This window comes from Sinohyriopsis cumingii, chromosome 8 (genome assembly GCF_028554795.1).
Source record: "Sinohyriopsis cumingii isolate HCF-2022 chromosome 8, ASM2855479v2, whole genome shotgun sequence".
NCBI classification, from domain to species: Eukaryota; Metazoa; Mollusca; class Bivalvia; order Unionida; family Unionidae; genus Sinohyriopsis; species Sinohyriopsis cumingii.
The window spans coordinates 72,297,601-72,315,720 of NC_142968.1; the positions used below are offsets into that span (position 1 = coordinate 72,297,601).

General features: G+C 35.2%; 1 protein-coding gene and 1 long non-coding RNA gene across 4 annotated transcripts in view; one reads left to right on the top strand and one right to left on the bottom strand.

Annotated features, from left to right (window-relative positions):
• Positions 1-18,120, bottom strand: part of LOC149793796 (uncharacterized) — a 71,074-nt gene that overhangs the window by 30,524 nt on the left and 22,430 nt on the right. The window contains exon 1 of one of the 3 annotated variants that reach the window (XM_089967791.1): positions 9,524-9,656. The exons of 1 other annotated variant lie outside the window; for it this stretch is intronic. In XM_089967791.1, coding sequence (XP_089823917.1) covers positions 9,524-9,587 — 64 coding nt within the window. In that variant the 5' untranslated portion in view covers positions 9,588-9,656. Of the gene's footprint in view, positions 1-4,632; positions 4,844-9,523; positions 9,657-18,120 lie in introns of those variants that run through there. One more of the 3 variants, XM_089967790.1, reaches the window with a different exon arrangement.
• Positions 12,458-18,120, top strand: part of LOC149793797 (uncharacterized) — a 33,826-nt gene continuing 28,163 nt past the window's right edge. The window contains exon 1 of the long non-coding RNA XR_016422885.1: positions 12,458-12,624. This is a non-coding gene — a long non-coding RNA (uncharacterized LOC149793797). The remainder of the gene's footprint in view (positions 12,625-18,120) is intronic.

Here is an 18,120-nt window from a genome sequence, read left to right on the forward strand (position 1 = left end):
GGTTGTGCGTTCTATTTGTGATGTGTAACTGGAAATTCCGGTTATTGTCGAGTAGAAACTGTCAGTTGTGCCTTACACGGCCCGAACGTCCTGTGTTTGAGGTTATATGAGTGTGTTTGAGACACAGATAGATGTAGACAGAAAAAGAGAGAACACATGTGAAAAACAGTATAGTGAATGTTAGAACCCGCTGCATATTTAGTTGCACAGTCTCGGAGAGCCTGTTTAGGTTTTTATTTTGAAATAGCAAACATAGTGCAAGGCGTAATGCAAATCCATGAGCAATTTTCATAAACACTTTTCCTCTGACACAAAGTGTCCATGATCATTGAAACAAGACTACCACGTGCTCTGGGAGAGGTATGATGAGGCCAGTTAAACATGTCAACCCCAGATCTGTTTTTGATGTGGTTTGCAAATGTCTATGAAATCAGATTTGTCATTATAGTTCCTGGGCCTACTCAAAGATTAGCAAATTTTAAAAAAGTCGGCTAATAATTTAGCAGCTTAATGAGGATTGTTAGGGTGACACAGTACAGGATTAATATAATGACACACAGTATAGGAATAATATCTTGATACACAGTATAGGATTAATATGGTGATATACAGTATAGTATTTATATGGAGATATGCTGTATAGGATTAATATGCTGATACACAGTATATGAGTAATATCGTAATACACGGTATAGGATTAATATGGTGATACATACTATAATTAAGATTCCTCCTCTAAAATTTGCATAATAAACATGGGTAGTTGGATATAATGGATAAGTGTGTGTGTGTGTGTGTGTGTGTGTGTGTGTGATTTGGATTTTTAACGTAGCTTCAACAATTATTCAGTCATATCGCTACGATGTCTGCAGTGTGACAGTTTATAGTGATGTCTAGCAATGGGGCATCATGCCACAGACATGTAGCATGATGTCACACCCAGTCACATTATCCTGACACCAGGCCGACCAGTCCTAACACTAACCTCTTAATGCTGAGCACCAAGCGAGGCAGGTGTTAGTACCATTTTTGTAAGTCTTTGGTTTGACTCGGCTGGGGATCGCACCCACGACCTCCCACATCCAAGGAGGACGCTCTAACTACTAGACCACGGGAGCGGACAATATAATGGATAAGGATATCTTAATTAGTGAGTTTCATGAGCTGAAATTTCGGTGATAACTCTTGAGTTTCATTTCTGCATGTTAAGGGTTACTGGTAGCTCATTTGGAAACAAAATGGCCGCTATCGCTTAACCGGTTTGAAGCAGCTGTTCCGTTTTTTAGTGCCGTTTGCATGATATTTGTGCTTGTTGCCTGTTTTCATCTTCGTTATTGTGTTCATTATGTATTGGCTGTTAAATTCATATGTGTTTCTTCATCTCCTTGTTTTGGAAATGAGAACAATTAGATTTTTTCTCAGCTGTCTTGCTCCACTGTTTTTGAACAAACCGACAGCAAGTGATGCTCGCCAGTCAACCCGTTTGTGCTACGATGGACCCTCATCAATTGTTTTAAATGATCACTCCTTGGCTCTCCACACTACATTGTGCTCTACACTAAACGAACTGGGACTACATTCATCATTACCTACATGTAAACAGAAGAGAAAAAAAAAGTTGTTTCAAAGCTAGCCGGCATATAACAGGAAGAAGAATTTCAGTTATCTCCCTTATTTCGACTCAACAATTTAAAACAAATTCGACCGTTAATTTAGATAGCATAATTCAAATCCCTATTAATTCGTCAACCTTTGTGTCAACTATCCAATAAATACCTCTGCGCATTGCATTATTCAATGCCCAGTCAGCAGTACTACCGGAAAGCCGCACAGAAATAGTTAATTTTATCAACGACCAGAATATTGACGTATTTGTCCTGACAGAAACATGGCTAAAAACATCAGGCGATGATCCCAATTGTGCAGATCTAACATCCACTGGTTGCTCCATCAAGTCGTTACCCCGTAATTCTAGGCGGAGGTGGAATTGCTGTCATCACAAAGAACTCCATGATAAAACGTCTTAACCACACCACAACATTCAATTTCGACCACACATAGTTTGAACTAGTCCAAACCACACTCACACTGGAGCAAAGGTCAGTCCATTTTTCCTGCCTATACCGCCCGCCTCCTAGTAGAAAAAAAACAAGCTGGCTGACTCTCTCTTTTTGGAGCAGTTTCCGAATCTCATGGACTATGGAAATTAGATAGGTGGCAACTTGATTATTCTTGGAGATTTCAACTTTCACTTTGACAGTCCCGGAAACTTCAAAAAGTTCAAAACACAGCTGCTCGGATCATACTTAGAGTACCACAATCAGAGCACACCTCCCCGCTGCTCTGTACCCTACACTGGCTATCCATTCGATCCAGAATCAAACATAAAATGTATTCTCTGTGATACGTTTCACTGTCGTACTCTCGTCCAACATACCTATCCGACCTCACCCATGTGTACACACCAGCAAGATACTTACGCTCCTCTTCTGACAATCGTATACTTATTATTCTCACAGAGAAAACAATGTCCTACGGACAACGTTCTTTTGCATACCAGGGCCCAGCAACATGGGATGAATTGCCCACTGAACTTAGACACAAAGACACAGTGACCACATTCAAGAGGGCTCTCAAAACTCACTTATTTTGACTGCAAGAACATACTTAAAGATCTAATAATGTTTCCTACTTTAAATATTCTCAGCATGTTTTTTTTTTGTTTGTTAATGTTTTCTAATTTTATGGTGTTTGTTTTTGTAATCATATCATTATACATTTTTTATCTTATAGGTGTTGTCTAATGTTGTAAAGCGATTAGAGCTTTTAAAGATTAGGCGCTATACAAAGTCCTCCTTATTATTATTTAGCTTGGTGGTTTAGTCCTGGTTCCTTTGTTTTATTCACTAAGAGATCGCCTTCCTCTTGCCCTGCTACACACAGATGTGCTAGCGTTTTATCATTAATTTGACTGGTATTTACTTATCAGACTAGGTCATCAAATACCTACTGCATCCAGGTGGCAAGATTAACCTGACTAAAAACAACTGAGCCGATGAGAGCAAAGTACGAACTTAAAACTTGCAGTACCAAAGACATACATGATAAGCAAGCATATTTTAAAATATACTAATTTTGTTTTATTTAATGAAAGAATATAAATTACCATCAATGTGAATTAACAAGTTGATCGTTACGCATAGCGGTATATGGAACTGTTCATTTATGTATTCTTCTTTAGTTAATTTAATCTGAGACCTCCGGTATTTAAAATAACTACTTCTGTTGGAGGGGCGAAATAACATATGTGGGAAATATTGTTATTTTAATCATAACACACAGTCATGTTGAGACATTTTGTCTCTTCTACCGCATGTCTAGGAAAATTTTATACATGCGTACAAGTCATTAGCTAGATCGAAAAATAAAAGGAAATATTTGAAGCCAACGCATGGCATAAGAAGAACGTAATTGACTATGATATTTGTACGTCTATAGAAAAAAAAATGAAACTGTGCATCCATAGCTACCTACAAACGTACTTAAGTAATTAAGAGTCGATAATTTTACGTTTAGTTTTTAAAATATGACAATATATTTATGGTTAATCTTTGAGACTGAATAATGACAGATTTTTGAATATTAATCATATTTCAGATTTTCATTTTAGTCTCAGTGTAATATTTTGGTAAGACATTCTACCTTCTGCATTTAATGATTAATTATGCTACCATGTTTTAAAGTGACACATCATAGGGCACGCTATAGGTCAAGTACTAATGGATGGCAAGCAAGGTAAATTGTACTAACGTAAGAAAAGCGGCACAAGTGTGTATGGCAAATATTTCATTCAAAACTATAATATGTTTATTTTCATCACGTGTATATATATATATATATATATATATATATATATATATATATATATATATATATATATATATAACCCTATCGATTACTTGCATTTTGCCAATTTGTTACTTCGCCTATGCAGAAGTGAAATTAAAATTAATTTGACTGCAGCGGGGTTGAATTTCTTTCTCCTCAACCCGTGTCTCCAATTGATAGCCCACCCCTTCTCCGTATCATGCTTATCAATATTTAAATGAAGAGACGCAGGGCAGCGGTGGTTAGTGATGTTGTTAGAATGATACTTAATCCTAATATCATTACAGGTTAGGTTCGATCATGCCCTTGTGAATTAGAGTAAGGAGGCACTTTCAGGCTAATGATCTTATCTGATTCGGGCAGACCCTGAACTAGCACTCGTCTTGTTTAAGGGTATTGGTACAGAGCGTGAGAGGAGTGATTTGAAAAAGAAGTATAAACAAGTGAAGGGTGAAAACTTGCATTGCTGCTTCAATTTGATGTTATTCTGCAAACTTATAATAAAACTGCAGAGTGAATAAACCCAACAACCTTGTTTTGAATTTCGTTTTAACAAAATCGTTCCAATTCATTAATTGTGAGTTACAGATGAAAAAGTATGATTAATGATGGGTAATTAGTTAAAACTGTTAAATTTGTCATAAGTTGATTTTTGTTATTCAGACGTGTACCTTTCCTGTTAGTACACATAAATCAGCATGCTCTGTCATTTACTTTGTACAAAAAAACTAGAAAACAACCCACCTGCAAGCCACAAAATGCATACAACACTCCTGTGCCACACTGAAATCCAGGTTGTACGTTCCATGTTAGAAAGTTGGGCAATGTCTCACAAGAATTACCGCCGATAGGAAAGTAGTATAGATGGTTCCATGACGTTTTATCAAGTGTCAAATGCCTTGGTTTCTTGGTCAGTGCTTAACTGTTATCTTCACCTGAATACACTGGATTAGATATTACTCTTTTTGATATATGGACGCAGGTTGACGTTCATATCCTTGAGTAACCCGTTTTTTATGGAGTGTTTTCATTTAGACACATATATACTGAGACAGGGAAGGCTTGATTGATGGGAAAACATTTATAGACTGATACCTGTCCTTAGATCTAAATCGCTGCTATCAGTGAAATGAGTTCACTTGCAATTGATAAGTAAATATACGTTTGTTTAATAGGTTTTGTTTTGTTAGTTATATTGGCATCTTAGACATACTATTTTCTCATGCCTATGACATGGGGACTAAGTGCATGTCCCTAGGACACACATAGGCAGCAAACACAGGTTGGCCTTGGCAATTTATTGATCCAGAGAATCTTTCATTACGCGTCTGATACTATACCTAGTAAGCTATCGCGTCTTCCTTGCATGAAAGGAAAAGGGAAACAGAATCAAAGACATTGGCCGTTAATTATACACTATAATGGGTCTCTGGATAAGAATGACCATGTAATTGTTCCTGTAAGTAATAGCTAACAGGAAGCACATTTAGGTCGTAGACGTGACGTAAACAAAAGACATGAAGAGTTTAACCTTTATTATTAAAAGTGGCGTGATGCAACACAATATATATTCACGCAACATTTGCGACTGCAGTATAGGGGTGATCTTATAACATCAAAGCAGTCCACAATATGTGTTATGAAAATAATGAAAGAGAAATACAATGACAGTGATTGTACAATGTTGTGGTCAACTTCGACTAATTTACTGACAGGAAATATCAATAGTGTTAGTACAAATAAAAAACTGCTGCTACAAATTAAACGACCATTCTTACAAATAGAGCACTGTGGTAAAATGGAAGGGCGGGGGCATTCACATGCACGCAAATACTCGCTAGGTACTAATCGGTTCCTAAAGAATATGTTACTCAGATTGCACTTCACGTAATGTTACTTTGGTTCATGACTATGTCAAAAGAGACATTCTGCAGTACTTGATACGGAATTACATCACAATTAATACTTCCAGTTCAGTACCCACGAATGTAGTTCTAGTCTATTTTTAGAACATTTTTTCCTCTCTCATTTTGGTGGTGATAGAAGAGTTTTATTTATGCATTTTTGGTAGGGATTTAAAGGTAACTGTTTATTCTTGATAATATGAGCTCAGGGTGTTGTTGTCTGTATGTATTTTGGCGACAGTGCACAGTGAGTAATAAGGCTTTGGTGATGATCCGGAAGTGAAATACGTGTTCTGGTTACATGCTGTTATGTTGACAGTCAATGATCTAAAAAAGAGCAGGTCAACCTTTGACAAGAACTTCACCGTGAAGTCATCTTTGAAGGTATTTTAGATTAACATATGATTTGCATTGATTGTCACACAGTGGAAAGGTCAGTACTGAGAAACAAATGTAGAGAACATATAGTAAAATTAATTGTGTACTATGTCCATACAGCCATGGGGTTGTTGTCTTGTTGGTTATTGACTTACCGTGATATTGACCTCACAATTATTGTCCTAGAGGGTTATTGTGTGGAAAGGGTATTATCTGTTGGAAGGGGTTGTGGAGATACCATGACACGTATGCAACATTAGTACCGCCTACATGCTCATTTTTGTGGCGATGAAATTTTAAGCTTCCGAACTTATGTTTATGGTGTATTTTACATTGTGCGTCGCTATCCATCGGTCATAATCGATTATCATAGATATATCATTCTATACATTTTATGCAACTTGTAATGTCTAGGCACTGCAGACTTACTCATCAAGAATGTAATGAAAATAAACCCCATGTGAATATTATTCACAATGCATTCCAATAATAACAAATTCAAATGCAGAAACACAACTGCATATATTACAATTGCAACAACCAACGAAGAAACATAAATAATAATAATAATAATAATAATAATAATAATAATAATAATGATAATAGTACTACGATGACAATATGTATTATTATATTAATACGACTTTAGATGCAAACACAACTGTTAGATTTATTTTACCCTGATATAGATCAATAGTTGAATGCGTTAATGCACACACACACGCGCGCGCGCGCACACGCACACACACACACAGACAGATATATATATATATATATATATATATATATATATATATATATATATATATATATATATATATATATATATATCTGTGTGTGTGTGTGGGTGTGTGTGTGTGTATTCGTTCACTTGATAAGGAAAGTATTATTTTTATGTTGGGGTGAGGGTATCAATCTTGACAAACACTCAAGGTGCCTAACACGGAATTTATGACTCGTAAAGCTCGCGCCAACGTCAATAAATACATATATATTTTACAACGGGTTCGTTTATGACAGGTTCATGAAAAGTGAAAAGAAATAAGAGTCAAAAGGCGACTCATATTTCTAAAAAAACTAAATCCAAGCGACAGTGTACGCAGTAGACTGCCAAAATTATAAACCATACCAAATTCACAGAAACACCTTAACTGTTTATAAATATGCAGTCTAGATATGAATTGTAAAGGTGTGCTTATTACTGAATGTTTGAAGCATCAACAAAGGATTATGAGTGATTTGTTTTTCAACGACATGCACAATAACATCGAGCTCATATAGTGATTATTACACAGAAGGACAACGTATCCGGTTTGAAGCAGAAACGTATAAACAACTAATGAGGGTTTAAAATAAAGAGCTAAATTAATTCACCATTAAAGGAATATGTGGATTAATGTCAGAACGAATATTATCACGATTGTATGTTAAGAAGGACACAGATGAAATGAAAGTTTATAAATGAATAATCAAATACGAAATAAATAAAAAGTTAAAAATGAAAATGTTCAAATGTTTCTTGTCTAATCACAATAAATATTATTAAAAATTGAATTAGCTTAGATCACTATTACGTGATATGTTTATTTTTTTAAGAAAATGAAGCAAGGAGCATTGTATTTGTATGATGACGAGCCTTGTTTTTAGCGCAAACGTAAACTCATTGACTGACTGACAAAGAAAACAGAAAGTATTGGAAAGGAAATCCCAATCACATTAGAACTTTATTAGTTCTGCTTAAAAGTCTATATTGGTTTCATTTTCTGTTATCTGAAATCAAAGGAATGTCTTAAAATTCAGATCTCATTCGTGTTTTTTTCCCTTTACTTTAAAACAATTCCAAATAGGGTGTTTCATGATAGAATCTTTGCTCTATATATGTCTTTAATTATGTGCTTTATAAATGTTTAAATTGTGAGTGTGCAATGTTAATTTCGTCGAGTGAGATTTTTCTAAATGTCAGCTTCCAAGGCGTCTGTTGAACGTATTATCTTATGCTTATGATGAATATACTGTCGAACAGTATGCATCTTGTCTGCTCTTCTCCTGTTGTTTGCTGGCTTGCACGACTTTGATGAACTTGAAATATAGTAGATTTAGTACCAATTTGACTAAAATCAGATCTCCACTGCTACACACGTAGATCTGACAGCTACCGCTTAGGGATCATGTTCTGGTAACCTATGCTATTATTATGATCACTATTTTTATCAACCAATCAGATAACGTTTTTAATCTTCGCTTTGGAGACTGAGCAGTGTGGATGAAGATCATGAATATGTACCGATCAATTTGATTCACTTTCCTATTTTTAAAAGCTGCATATCCACTGGCTAATTCAAAAGTCACCAAAACATGATTATTAAGCGGTCGTCGTCAGATCTTCACATCATAGATATGATTTTAATCAGATTGATCCAGTAAATACTTCTGTGGTTTGAATATATTTATTTTGTTCCCATCAAATTACTGTAGCACATTTTCAGATTGTGTTTGCTCTTTCAGCACCACTCTGATACATATGTATCAGTGATTTAATGTGTAACGAGTTTTGCATTATAACCTAAGAATAGACCATATAGTCACATATTAACGTAACGCATCCTAGAGCGCCATTGGTCAAACAACGAGAGGAAAGGAAACTAGTATATGAAAACTATGTCATTATTATCAATACTAGTCATGCTAATGTGTATGACGTAAACTATTGGAACGAAATGGTATGCATGTACAAGCTTTAATGATGCGCATTTTGACTATGGGTTACTGCTTTTTTTAGCTGAAAGTAGAGGAAAATTTGACCCCGTCCGTTTTAAATTCCATCTCCTCATCCTCTCTCTGCAATTGACTTTCAATGTAAGAATTTGACATGCTATGCTGCATCGTGCCTTGTGAATAAGATTAGCGAAACACTATAAAGCACACGAATTTGTTTGATATAGGTACCACTTAATTCTGTACGTTCCCGGTTGAGAGTTCCTCGTGACAAGCACCACGCAACCAGGATCGGGCGAGAGAAGGAGAGGAGTGGTCTAAAATCGAATCATAAGCTAGCGGAGGGCGGAAATGTTAAATGCTTCTTCAATTTCAAGTTAGTCTTCAGATTTAAAAGTATACGGCAGAGTGAATATAACCAAGAACTTTGTGATGAATCTCGTTTTGAAATCTTTCTAATTCATCTTTTATATTGGCAGAAAGAACAAAATTTGCCTAATTATGATTAATTATTTATACTTTTAAATTTGCTAACGGTTCCTTTTTTATAATGTACATTTGCACCTTCCCTGTTACTACAGGTAACTCCGTGTGTAATATAACATACTTTTTACGACAAGACTAGAAAACATACCAACCTGCAAGCCATAAAACGCACATAGCAGGTCTGACCCATTTTGGAATCCAGCCAACACGTTTCATGTCAGAATGTTAAGGAATTTCTCACAAGAATTACTTCCCAAAAGGGAGTAAAGGTAGAGTTACGCGACTTTTTCTTAAACATAAAATGTCCCGGTTTCTTGGTTAATGCTTCACTGTCATCTATGTGATATATGGAGGCGGGTTTAACATTAATTACCATGGTTAACTTGTTTTAATGTAGCTTTCTACGATTAGACGCATTTATGACAAGTTTGTGATTTTCGGGATACACTTAAACCGCGACACCTGTCCTTAGACAGTAAATCTTCGATATTAGTGAAATCTTACACACACACACACACACACACAGATATATATATATATATATATATATATATATATATATATATATATATATATATATATATATATATATATATATATATATGTGGGTGGGTGGGTGTGATGTGTGTTTTTAAAGTGTAGCGATTTACGTCCAAATATATATATCTTAATGTTTAATTTCCGTGTGTGTAAATTTTGTGTTGGCTTCCATTGCACAGAACGGATTATCATATATCTATATATACAGTATATATATATATATATATATATATATATATATATATATATATATATATATATATACATAACTGTATATATAGATAAATGATAGTCTGTTCTGTGCGATGGAAGCCAACACGAAATTTACACACACGGAAATTAACCATTAAGATGTGTAAGCATCGTCTCCGAAAGAAATGATAATTTGCTCAGTAATAATGTTGCATTGTAATCAGGATTTTAACCCAAGGACAACTCTTTGACAATAATGCTTCAATCCAATAATCCCATAGGAAAATAAACACCATGGTAGACACTCTTATGACAATATCGCAGGGCACAAACATCATCTGTATCAGTTATTGTAGCATGTCTGTGGTGACATAGTTCTGAACCTAAAGTAACAAAGAATGAATTTTAATCAGGATAACGCACTCCTGGAGGGACAGGTGGGTGCCTTTTAGCATCTGCGTGCAGCGGACTTGTAACGGCATCGCCTGTGCGTGATCCTACCAAGATCGATCAAAAATATCTCATACTGTGATATAAAAACTTGCCTCTGTAATCTAGCGATGTAAGTATCTCAATGTAGTCTTTGAAATGCTGTGTTTATTGATAAGTTTGCCCGTCTACAATTTCACACGTGTTAATGACTGAGGCAGCGAACAGAAACCATATGGCCGCCATTCGAGGTATTCAATGTTGCGATGTATATATAATAAACGTTGTACTTAACGGGAGAATAAACCTTTTCAATTCTACGTCAAGGATAACCTTAATCGATAATCTTTCAAGTCCATTCTAGTGCTGATTGGTTGGTGGGAATTGGAGCTTTTCACGAGCTGATGTAACATGTACGTGTATGTTGTCCGCTGCTTATTTGATAGCAAAATGTACGCATCGGTTCTTAGAAGTTAATCATTATCCAAATTTATTTTGCTGAACATGTCTGTATTCATCAGAGGTTGTTGTCCAGGGATCTGCTTTGAAGAGGGCCAAGCAGAGACTTTGTCGAGGGGGGTAATTATCGGAGGTTGTTGTCCAGGGAGTTGCTTTAAAGGGGGTCAAGCAGAGAATTTGTCGTGGGGGGGGGGGTAATTATCGGAGTAATTTTGTCCAAGGAGTTTGTGTTCTAGAACAATTTATAATACCTTTCAATGGGTGATGTAATAAAAAGATGTCGATGCAGTCATACGTTACATCCGTGAAGTACTTACGGAACAAACTAATCGAAAGCTCTGTATTAGTTGCAAAAATGTATTGTTGAAAAATTTAGAACCTGTTTTTATAAACAGTGTGTGAAGAAAGGGTGTTGCCTCAAACATTTGTAAATAATGGTCATTTTAATCTTACTTGAAGCACAAACAAATTTCTAATAAAAGGTAAAGCTCGAAAACAAAGCGAGTGAGTTCACTTGACATATGACGGTGGTCAACACCGAGGGGAAGGAATTTATGTGTCCTCAATGCTCATTAATATTATGAATTAACGTCATTGACTTAATATATGAAGTGACTATAGTTATGCTAGTAAACTGACCCCACTCCTTGTTTTTTCCACCATTTCCAAATTTACGGACTGTCTTGATATGTATTAATAACCGCACTGTACTTACACTTTTAATAGTTTCTATCAGAACAGTGATGGAACCCATCCACATTATTATACAGTTTCCGTCATTCTGCTTAAGCTGAATTTATTTTTCATAATAAACATCTTTTGGACAGTTTTGCTTTTTGTAATGCCAAATTTAAGTTTTTATCTTTAAGTGTTGCAGTTATGTGTACTGGATAAAATTATGCCAACTGTAATCATTTATTAAGATAAAAGGCGTGTTAAAATGAGGGTAGATTAATCTTTCTTCCTTTAGCGATTACTCGCTGCAACATCCTCATGGAGAGTTACAGGGCAGAGTAGAAGTTACACTCAAGGTCGTTCATCCTGCCTTAGTTACTTTTTCACGTATGGGAACCGCAAAAACTAAGTTGGCTGAGCCTCATATTTGTAACCCAGGAATCTCTATATAATCCAGGTCAGCATGTGTTGCCAGCCAGTGTGTCATTGGAACAGGCACTTAGCTCCCATTTCACATACATCAGATATTAATGCTCAGAAGTGCCAATATAACTAATGAAACAAAAGCCATTTAAACAGTAGCATAGGTATCAAACAATTGAAAGTTATAAGATTTCAATGATATCAAAGATTAATGTCTAAGGACAGGTTTTACGGTTTAAGTGCATCCCGAAAATCCCAACCGTCTCATAAATGTGTCTAATCGTAGAAAGCTACATTAAAACAAGTTAACCATGGTAATTAATGTTAAACCCGCCTCCACGTATCACATAGAAGACAGTGAAGCATTAACCAAGAAATCGTCGCATTTTATGTTTAAGAAAAAGTCGCGTAAATCTACCTTTACTCCCTTTTGGAAAGTAATTCTTGTGAGACATTGCTTAACATTCTGACATGGAACGAGTTGGCTGGATTCCAAAATGGGTCAGACCTGCTATGCGCTTTTTATGGCTTGCAGGTTGGTATGTTTTCTAATCTTGTCGTAAAAAGTATATTATATAACACACTGTGTTACCTGTAGTAACAGGAAAAGTGCAGATGCATATTATAAAAATGGAACCGTTAACAAATTTAAAAAATTTAAATGATTAATCATAGTTAAGCAAATTTTGTTCTATCTGCCAAAATAAAAGATGAATTAGAAAGATTTCAAAACGAGATTCATCACAAAGTTCTTGGTTATATTCACTCTGCCGTATACTTTTAAATCTGAAGACTAACTTGAAATTGAAGAAGCATTTAAAATTTCCGCCCTGCGATAGCTTATGATTCGATTTTAAACCCCTCCTAATATATATATATATATATATATATATATATATGTGTGTGTGTGTGTGTGTGTGTGTGTGTGTGTGGTAGGATGTTTTGCAAGCTATCCTTCAGTAACTGGTGAAAAGCTGTGGGATTCCTGACACGCATATGCACCTGCGCACAAACATATGATATAAATTCTTTCGAAATGCATAACACAATGCTTTACAGTTGAGAAAGCTATTTATGTTATATACTCCTTCATGTGTGGGTTGTGACTGTTTCCACATGTTAATATGCAAATACCTTACTGGTCTTTTCCTAAATTGTACAGTACAAATGATTGTTTATTGAGTTGATAAGACAATTATTCGTTTTATCGTTTTCGACAGGAAATAAATCTTGACAAAAAACATCGAACTGACCACGCTAGCGACAACGTTGATGTGCATACATCTAATTCACAATAACGTTGTTTACGAAAGGATTAAACGAAACGGACAAGAAATAATAGTCAAACAGATAATGATGTTTGCATATAACTTTAGACTAAGGCGGCAGTACACGGAACACATTATAAGTGATACGATGTCCACATAGATACAGTAACTGCTTACGAATAAGCAGTCTACATATTTGAGGAAAGACATTACCGACGTGAATACGTGAATAACCTTGGGAGTTTTTCTAAACAACTAGGGTAAAAATCGAGACTTTCAGCTAATTGCTCAAGTCCTGCATCAAATAACGAGTATGAATGAGAAAACAATGTCAATGAAGTTTTCAACTCAAACTCATGGTGACTAATATTAATGAATTGATACAGTTTTGGTTAGTGACATATTTAATTAGTTTAGGCAACTGTGCATGAACAATTACAAACTGGACCAAATTATAATGAATATCAATGCAGGAAAGAAATAAAGGAATATTTCAAATCTTCCTCTAAACACCTTTTGGTTTGTCCATTATAGGACTTTTATTTGCTGCATAATTTGAACATCACAGTAAAATCGGTATGATAGATTTCATTGTCACTTACTATTATGAGTATCATATATTCAATACTTTTCAACATATTCCTTACAAATGTTACTATTTCATTCTCTTTGGAACATTGTTGATTATTTTGTGCTCGACAGGTTTTGCAACGAATCCTAGAAATCCCAAAGTAACAAGTACATAAATTACAATTTCAAGCAACACATAAGTCTGCTCTACTTGGCATACCATCTGGAAATGTCGTGCTAGAACCAACTAATTCAAAGGTTTTGTATGCTACCTTTGATTTCGTTCTCACCTATCCATAGTGTTTGGTCTCTCTAAATCATAGCAATACTGAAATAAAAACCATTGTCAATAAACAGTCGAGGATATAACGAAACAGCGCACATCAGTACTATTTCACTCATGTATTGGAAGGAGACAGCTAATAATTTGAAGTAGTAGCCGTTTTTATTGACTTTGTAGATGGCATCCCGTGCTCGGCACGTGTGCTTATCATGCCCTGCACGTGTGCTTACCGTTTGAGGTTGTATTGCTGTAACGCTGACATTAGACCTTATACTTGGCTTTGTTTTCAGAATTCAACGTTATTTTTGGACCATTAATAGACACCTAGCCGTAACCAATATATGGTATTTAATGATCACTAAGGTTGTGAGGTAAAAGTACATTATATATCCAGTAGTCAATTATAACCTGACTAAAACGTAACTCGACATTGGGAATCGACTATTAAATTCAAGAATTCTTTCAGAAACAATTTTCTAAGCAAGATTAATAGCAGAGCATGATGCTGCATGATAAATTATGTGGTCGATGTGTTGATTCAATTTGACGTTTTCTCTCAGGTTTAAGCTGTTTTATTTCTTAGCGAAAGTGAAATCATTTAACATTGTAAGTTTGAGTTTGTGTTTCATCCGTATTGTTCCTGTATGATTTTTATGTTGCCTCTAGTGTGTCAACAATTGTATCATTTATAAGGGCATGTGTTATTAGGTAGTTGATTACGAAGTAAAGATGGAATAATGAATTTGGCAATGTCTCCAGTGTCCATTGTTAATGGTGGACCGGTATTCTTCTTCAACAGTTTAGTCAATAATATTCTGCATGGAACCGAGAGAGCAGATTCATGCGCTGCATGATAAAAATGTTGACCATGCTTTTCTGTTTCACTCGATATAACTTACTGTTGGTAGGTATTGTGTTTTTTATTTCTTAAAAGTTAAAAGATAGCAGCAAAGTGGGCGGATAAAGGCAAGGATTCGAACTGGATGTAGACAAGTCCTATCACCTCTATCTGGTGTAATGTTGATTTTATTGGTCTCAACGATTGTATTTTCTACAGGATTTGCTATTTCAGCAGCTATGCATTTAGATCAATAAACAGTTACAACACCGCCTGAAATGTAATAAATCAAATTGATCGAACTTGTTTCATTTCGGGTGCCAAATGTCATGTTTTGTTTCTGTTCTTTATATTGCCAACTTTGGCTGTTTTATTTTCTTTCTTCGTCGTTTGAACGTTTTCCATGTTGTATGCCAAGTCTGCTTTCACATTAATCTTCCAGCAGGTTGGTTCTACTTTTTCAGGTAACTGTTTTAGATTACATACAACCGTCATTTTGTATTGTTCACATTCCCTTCAATTGTGCTGAAACATGGTAAGGCCATTATACACTTGAATCTGGACAAAGGTTACTTGTATTCTGATATAAATTTCGCTTTAACCAGTGATAGTAAATTTGAAATCTCATTGCCACAGTTTATGATATATATTCGACACGTTCCAACATATCACCGAGCTTTACAGAGTTGGCAAGTACTGGAAACCTTACAATACAGAGTTCAGTAAAATATTAAACTGAAATAGGTATAAGAAAACAGGTTGCATCGTAAAGGATTTATATTATACAAACATAAAGGAACAAAGACATAAAGATACTTAAATAAAATTTCTATATTTGCACAAAATTCAACCAATATGAGTTACAATTGTATAAGCACAAAACAAGGTAATACAAAATATAAGACAGGTTTAAATATAAATAGTCCATCTACTGAATGCAGTTGAATGGGGTTACATTTACAGAACCTGAAGCTGTCAGTCAGCATTACATATGAAATTGTCATATCATACCACTTTCATTCTTTAATTCGTATCATTCTAAGCCATGGATGAATACCTTCACTGAGCAGCTGCTAGGTACATAAAAGCCGTGAAAACATGCAAATCTGTTTCCTAGGAAAACACTAAAGAGCACAGAAGACAGTTAAAATATTTAAGATGGCTCACTGTGAACCGTATTGTCAAATCATTGTACCCTCTAAGACTCAATCACACAATAAACAGCTACAAGTTAAAAATGTATTTTATTCCAGTAAATGTGATGAAGGGCACAAATGCAACAACAACTAAGCAACCAGCAAGAGCTTTGCTCTAAAGAGGCGATGTTCTTTCTTTATTCTGCAGGCTTTCAATATTTTACATATACTCCTTATTTAATTTTGGCCTTTTGAAAATATCTCCTTCAGACGGTTTACTATTAGAAACAACAGTATGCTTGAGTACGAATCAAACGTGCACTTGCAGATAGGGGTAATTTCAACTTAATTTACACAATCGAATTAGATAAGTATATGATTTTGTTTGATAATTGGCATGTTTAATACATGACCTGGTTTTATCTGCTTATTACATCATATGGAGTGGCATAAACATCGCTTTTCAACCCCGCACCCAAGGAGGACGTTGCCCACGTCTGTCATAAATTCATCTCTCCGTTCGTTCTGTATTCTGTCCAATTACACTGGTCTACAGCCAAAATGCTAACAAAATAAAGTATTAAAACATTGCTAACTCTGGGTCACTGAGAAAGCAAATGATGATTAAGATTGTTGATTGGCTCTAGTTTAAAAGATATGATACTTGATCAGTATATACGACCCTTGACTTAGTAATGGTGGAGGATCAGTGAGTTAAAAAGGGAAGGTAACTTCAGTTAAACCAGAAATTATTAAAATACATATCGGACTGATCTATGAACACATCTAAGACTGGGTTTGGACAGTAGTTGCTTTTTAGACAAAATAATGAATGATGCAATCAGAAGCTGCTATTGCATCACACATGATATGAAATACATCATGTTATTTCTAGAAGCCATGGATGATATAATCATAACTAAGTTTACATCATTCTGCTGAAGACATTGCCTTATATTAGCTCTATAAATTATACCGTTTCCTGCACTTATTTGCCAGTGTTTGATTTAGCAACGGAACACATTTCTGTTTGGCCAAAGTGAGCAGAGATGCCTCGTACTTGTGTCAACAATGAAGAAAATGTCAGCTATGCTTTTGGTGAAGTGACGTGTGCATCACAAAAAGCGCAATGTAACCACTATGGTTAAGAAAGCCTATCACCTTTATTTTTGCTGCAAAATTGGAGATCAGGACAAGGATGGGTCACACTCATATGATGCAACACTTGTGCAACAAATATGCTCCAATGGTTGAGCAGGAAACGAAAACCCATGCCTTTTGCAGTGCTTGATAATTATGAATCGGAAACCACAACGATCTGGGATACTAAACAGCTTCAGGACTGATAAGATCGCATGTATATAGTTAACTTCTTTGTCCTCAATTCCAAATCTTTATGTGTCACTGGTTATGTCTTTATATGTTACGTTTGCGAGGGTTACGTTCAAACTTTTTATTTAGAGATGAGGATTTGGATGCACAATTTCAAACAGAAAATGAATATAATATATATTGTGCCAACGACTTTACGGAGCCAGATATGGAACGCTTCGACGATGTCACACCAATTTAACATTAGTGACTTTCATAATTTTATATTTCAACATTCACTTAGTTGTTGTCAACGGATGTAGGAAAAAGCCAATACTACAGTCTATCCAACTTGAATTTCAAGTAAAGAAGTATGACAACACATCACAATTAAAGCGGATTTAATTTGTATTTTGCTGTTAGTTACATAGCAAGGTCTGGGTTTTGTTTTAATCGGTGTATTTAAAACCATGGCCCCTCCGATTATGTATTAAACTAAACTGTTATTAACCGAGTGTTTAACTTGTCATTCAGATTTTGCATCTGTGTTTTTGAATGTACATGCATTTACAATTGCAATGTATATTTCGGAATTAAATAGTAAAGAACTGTAGTATAATTTATA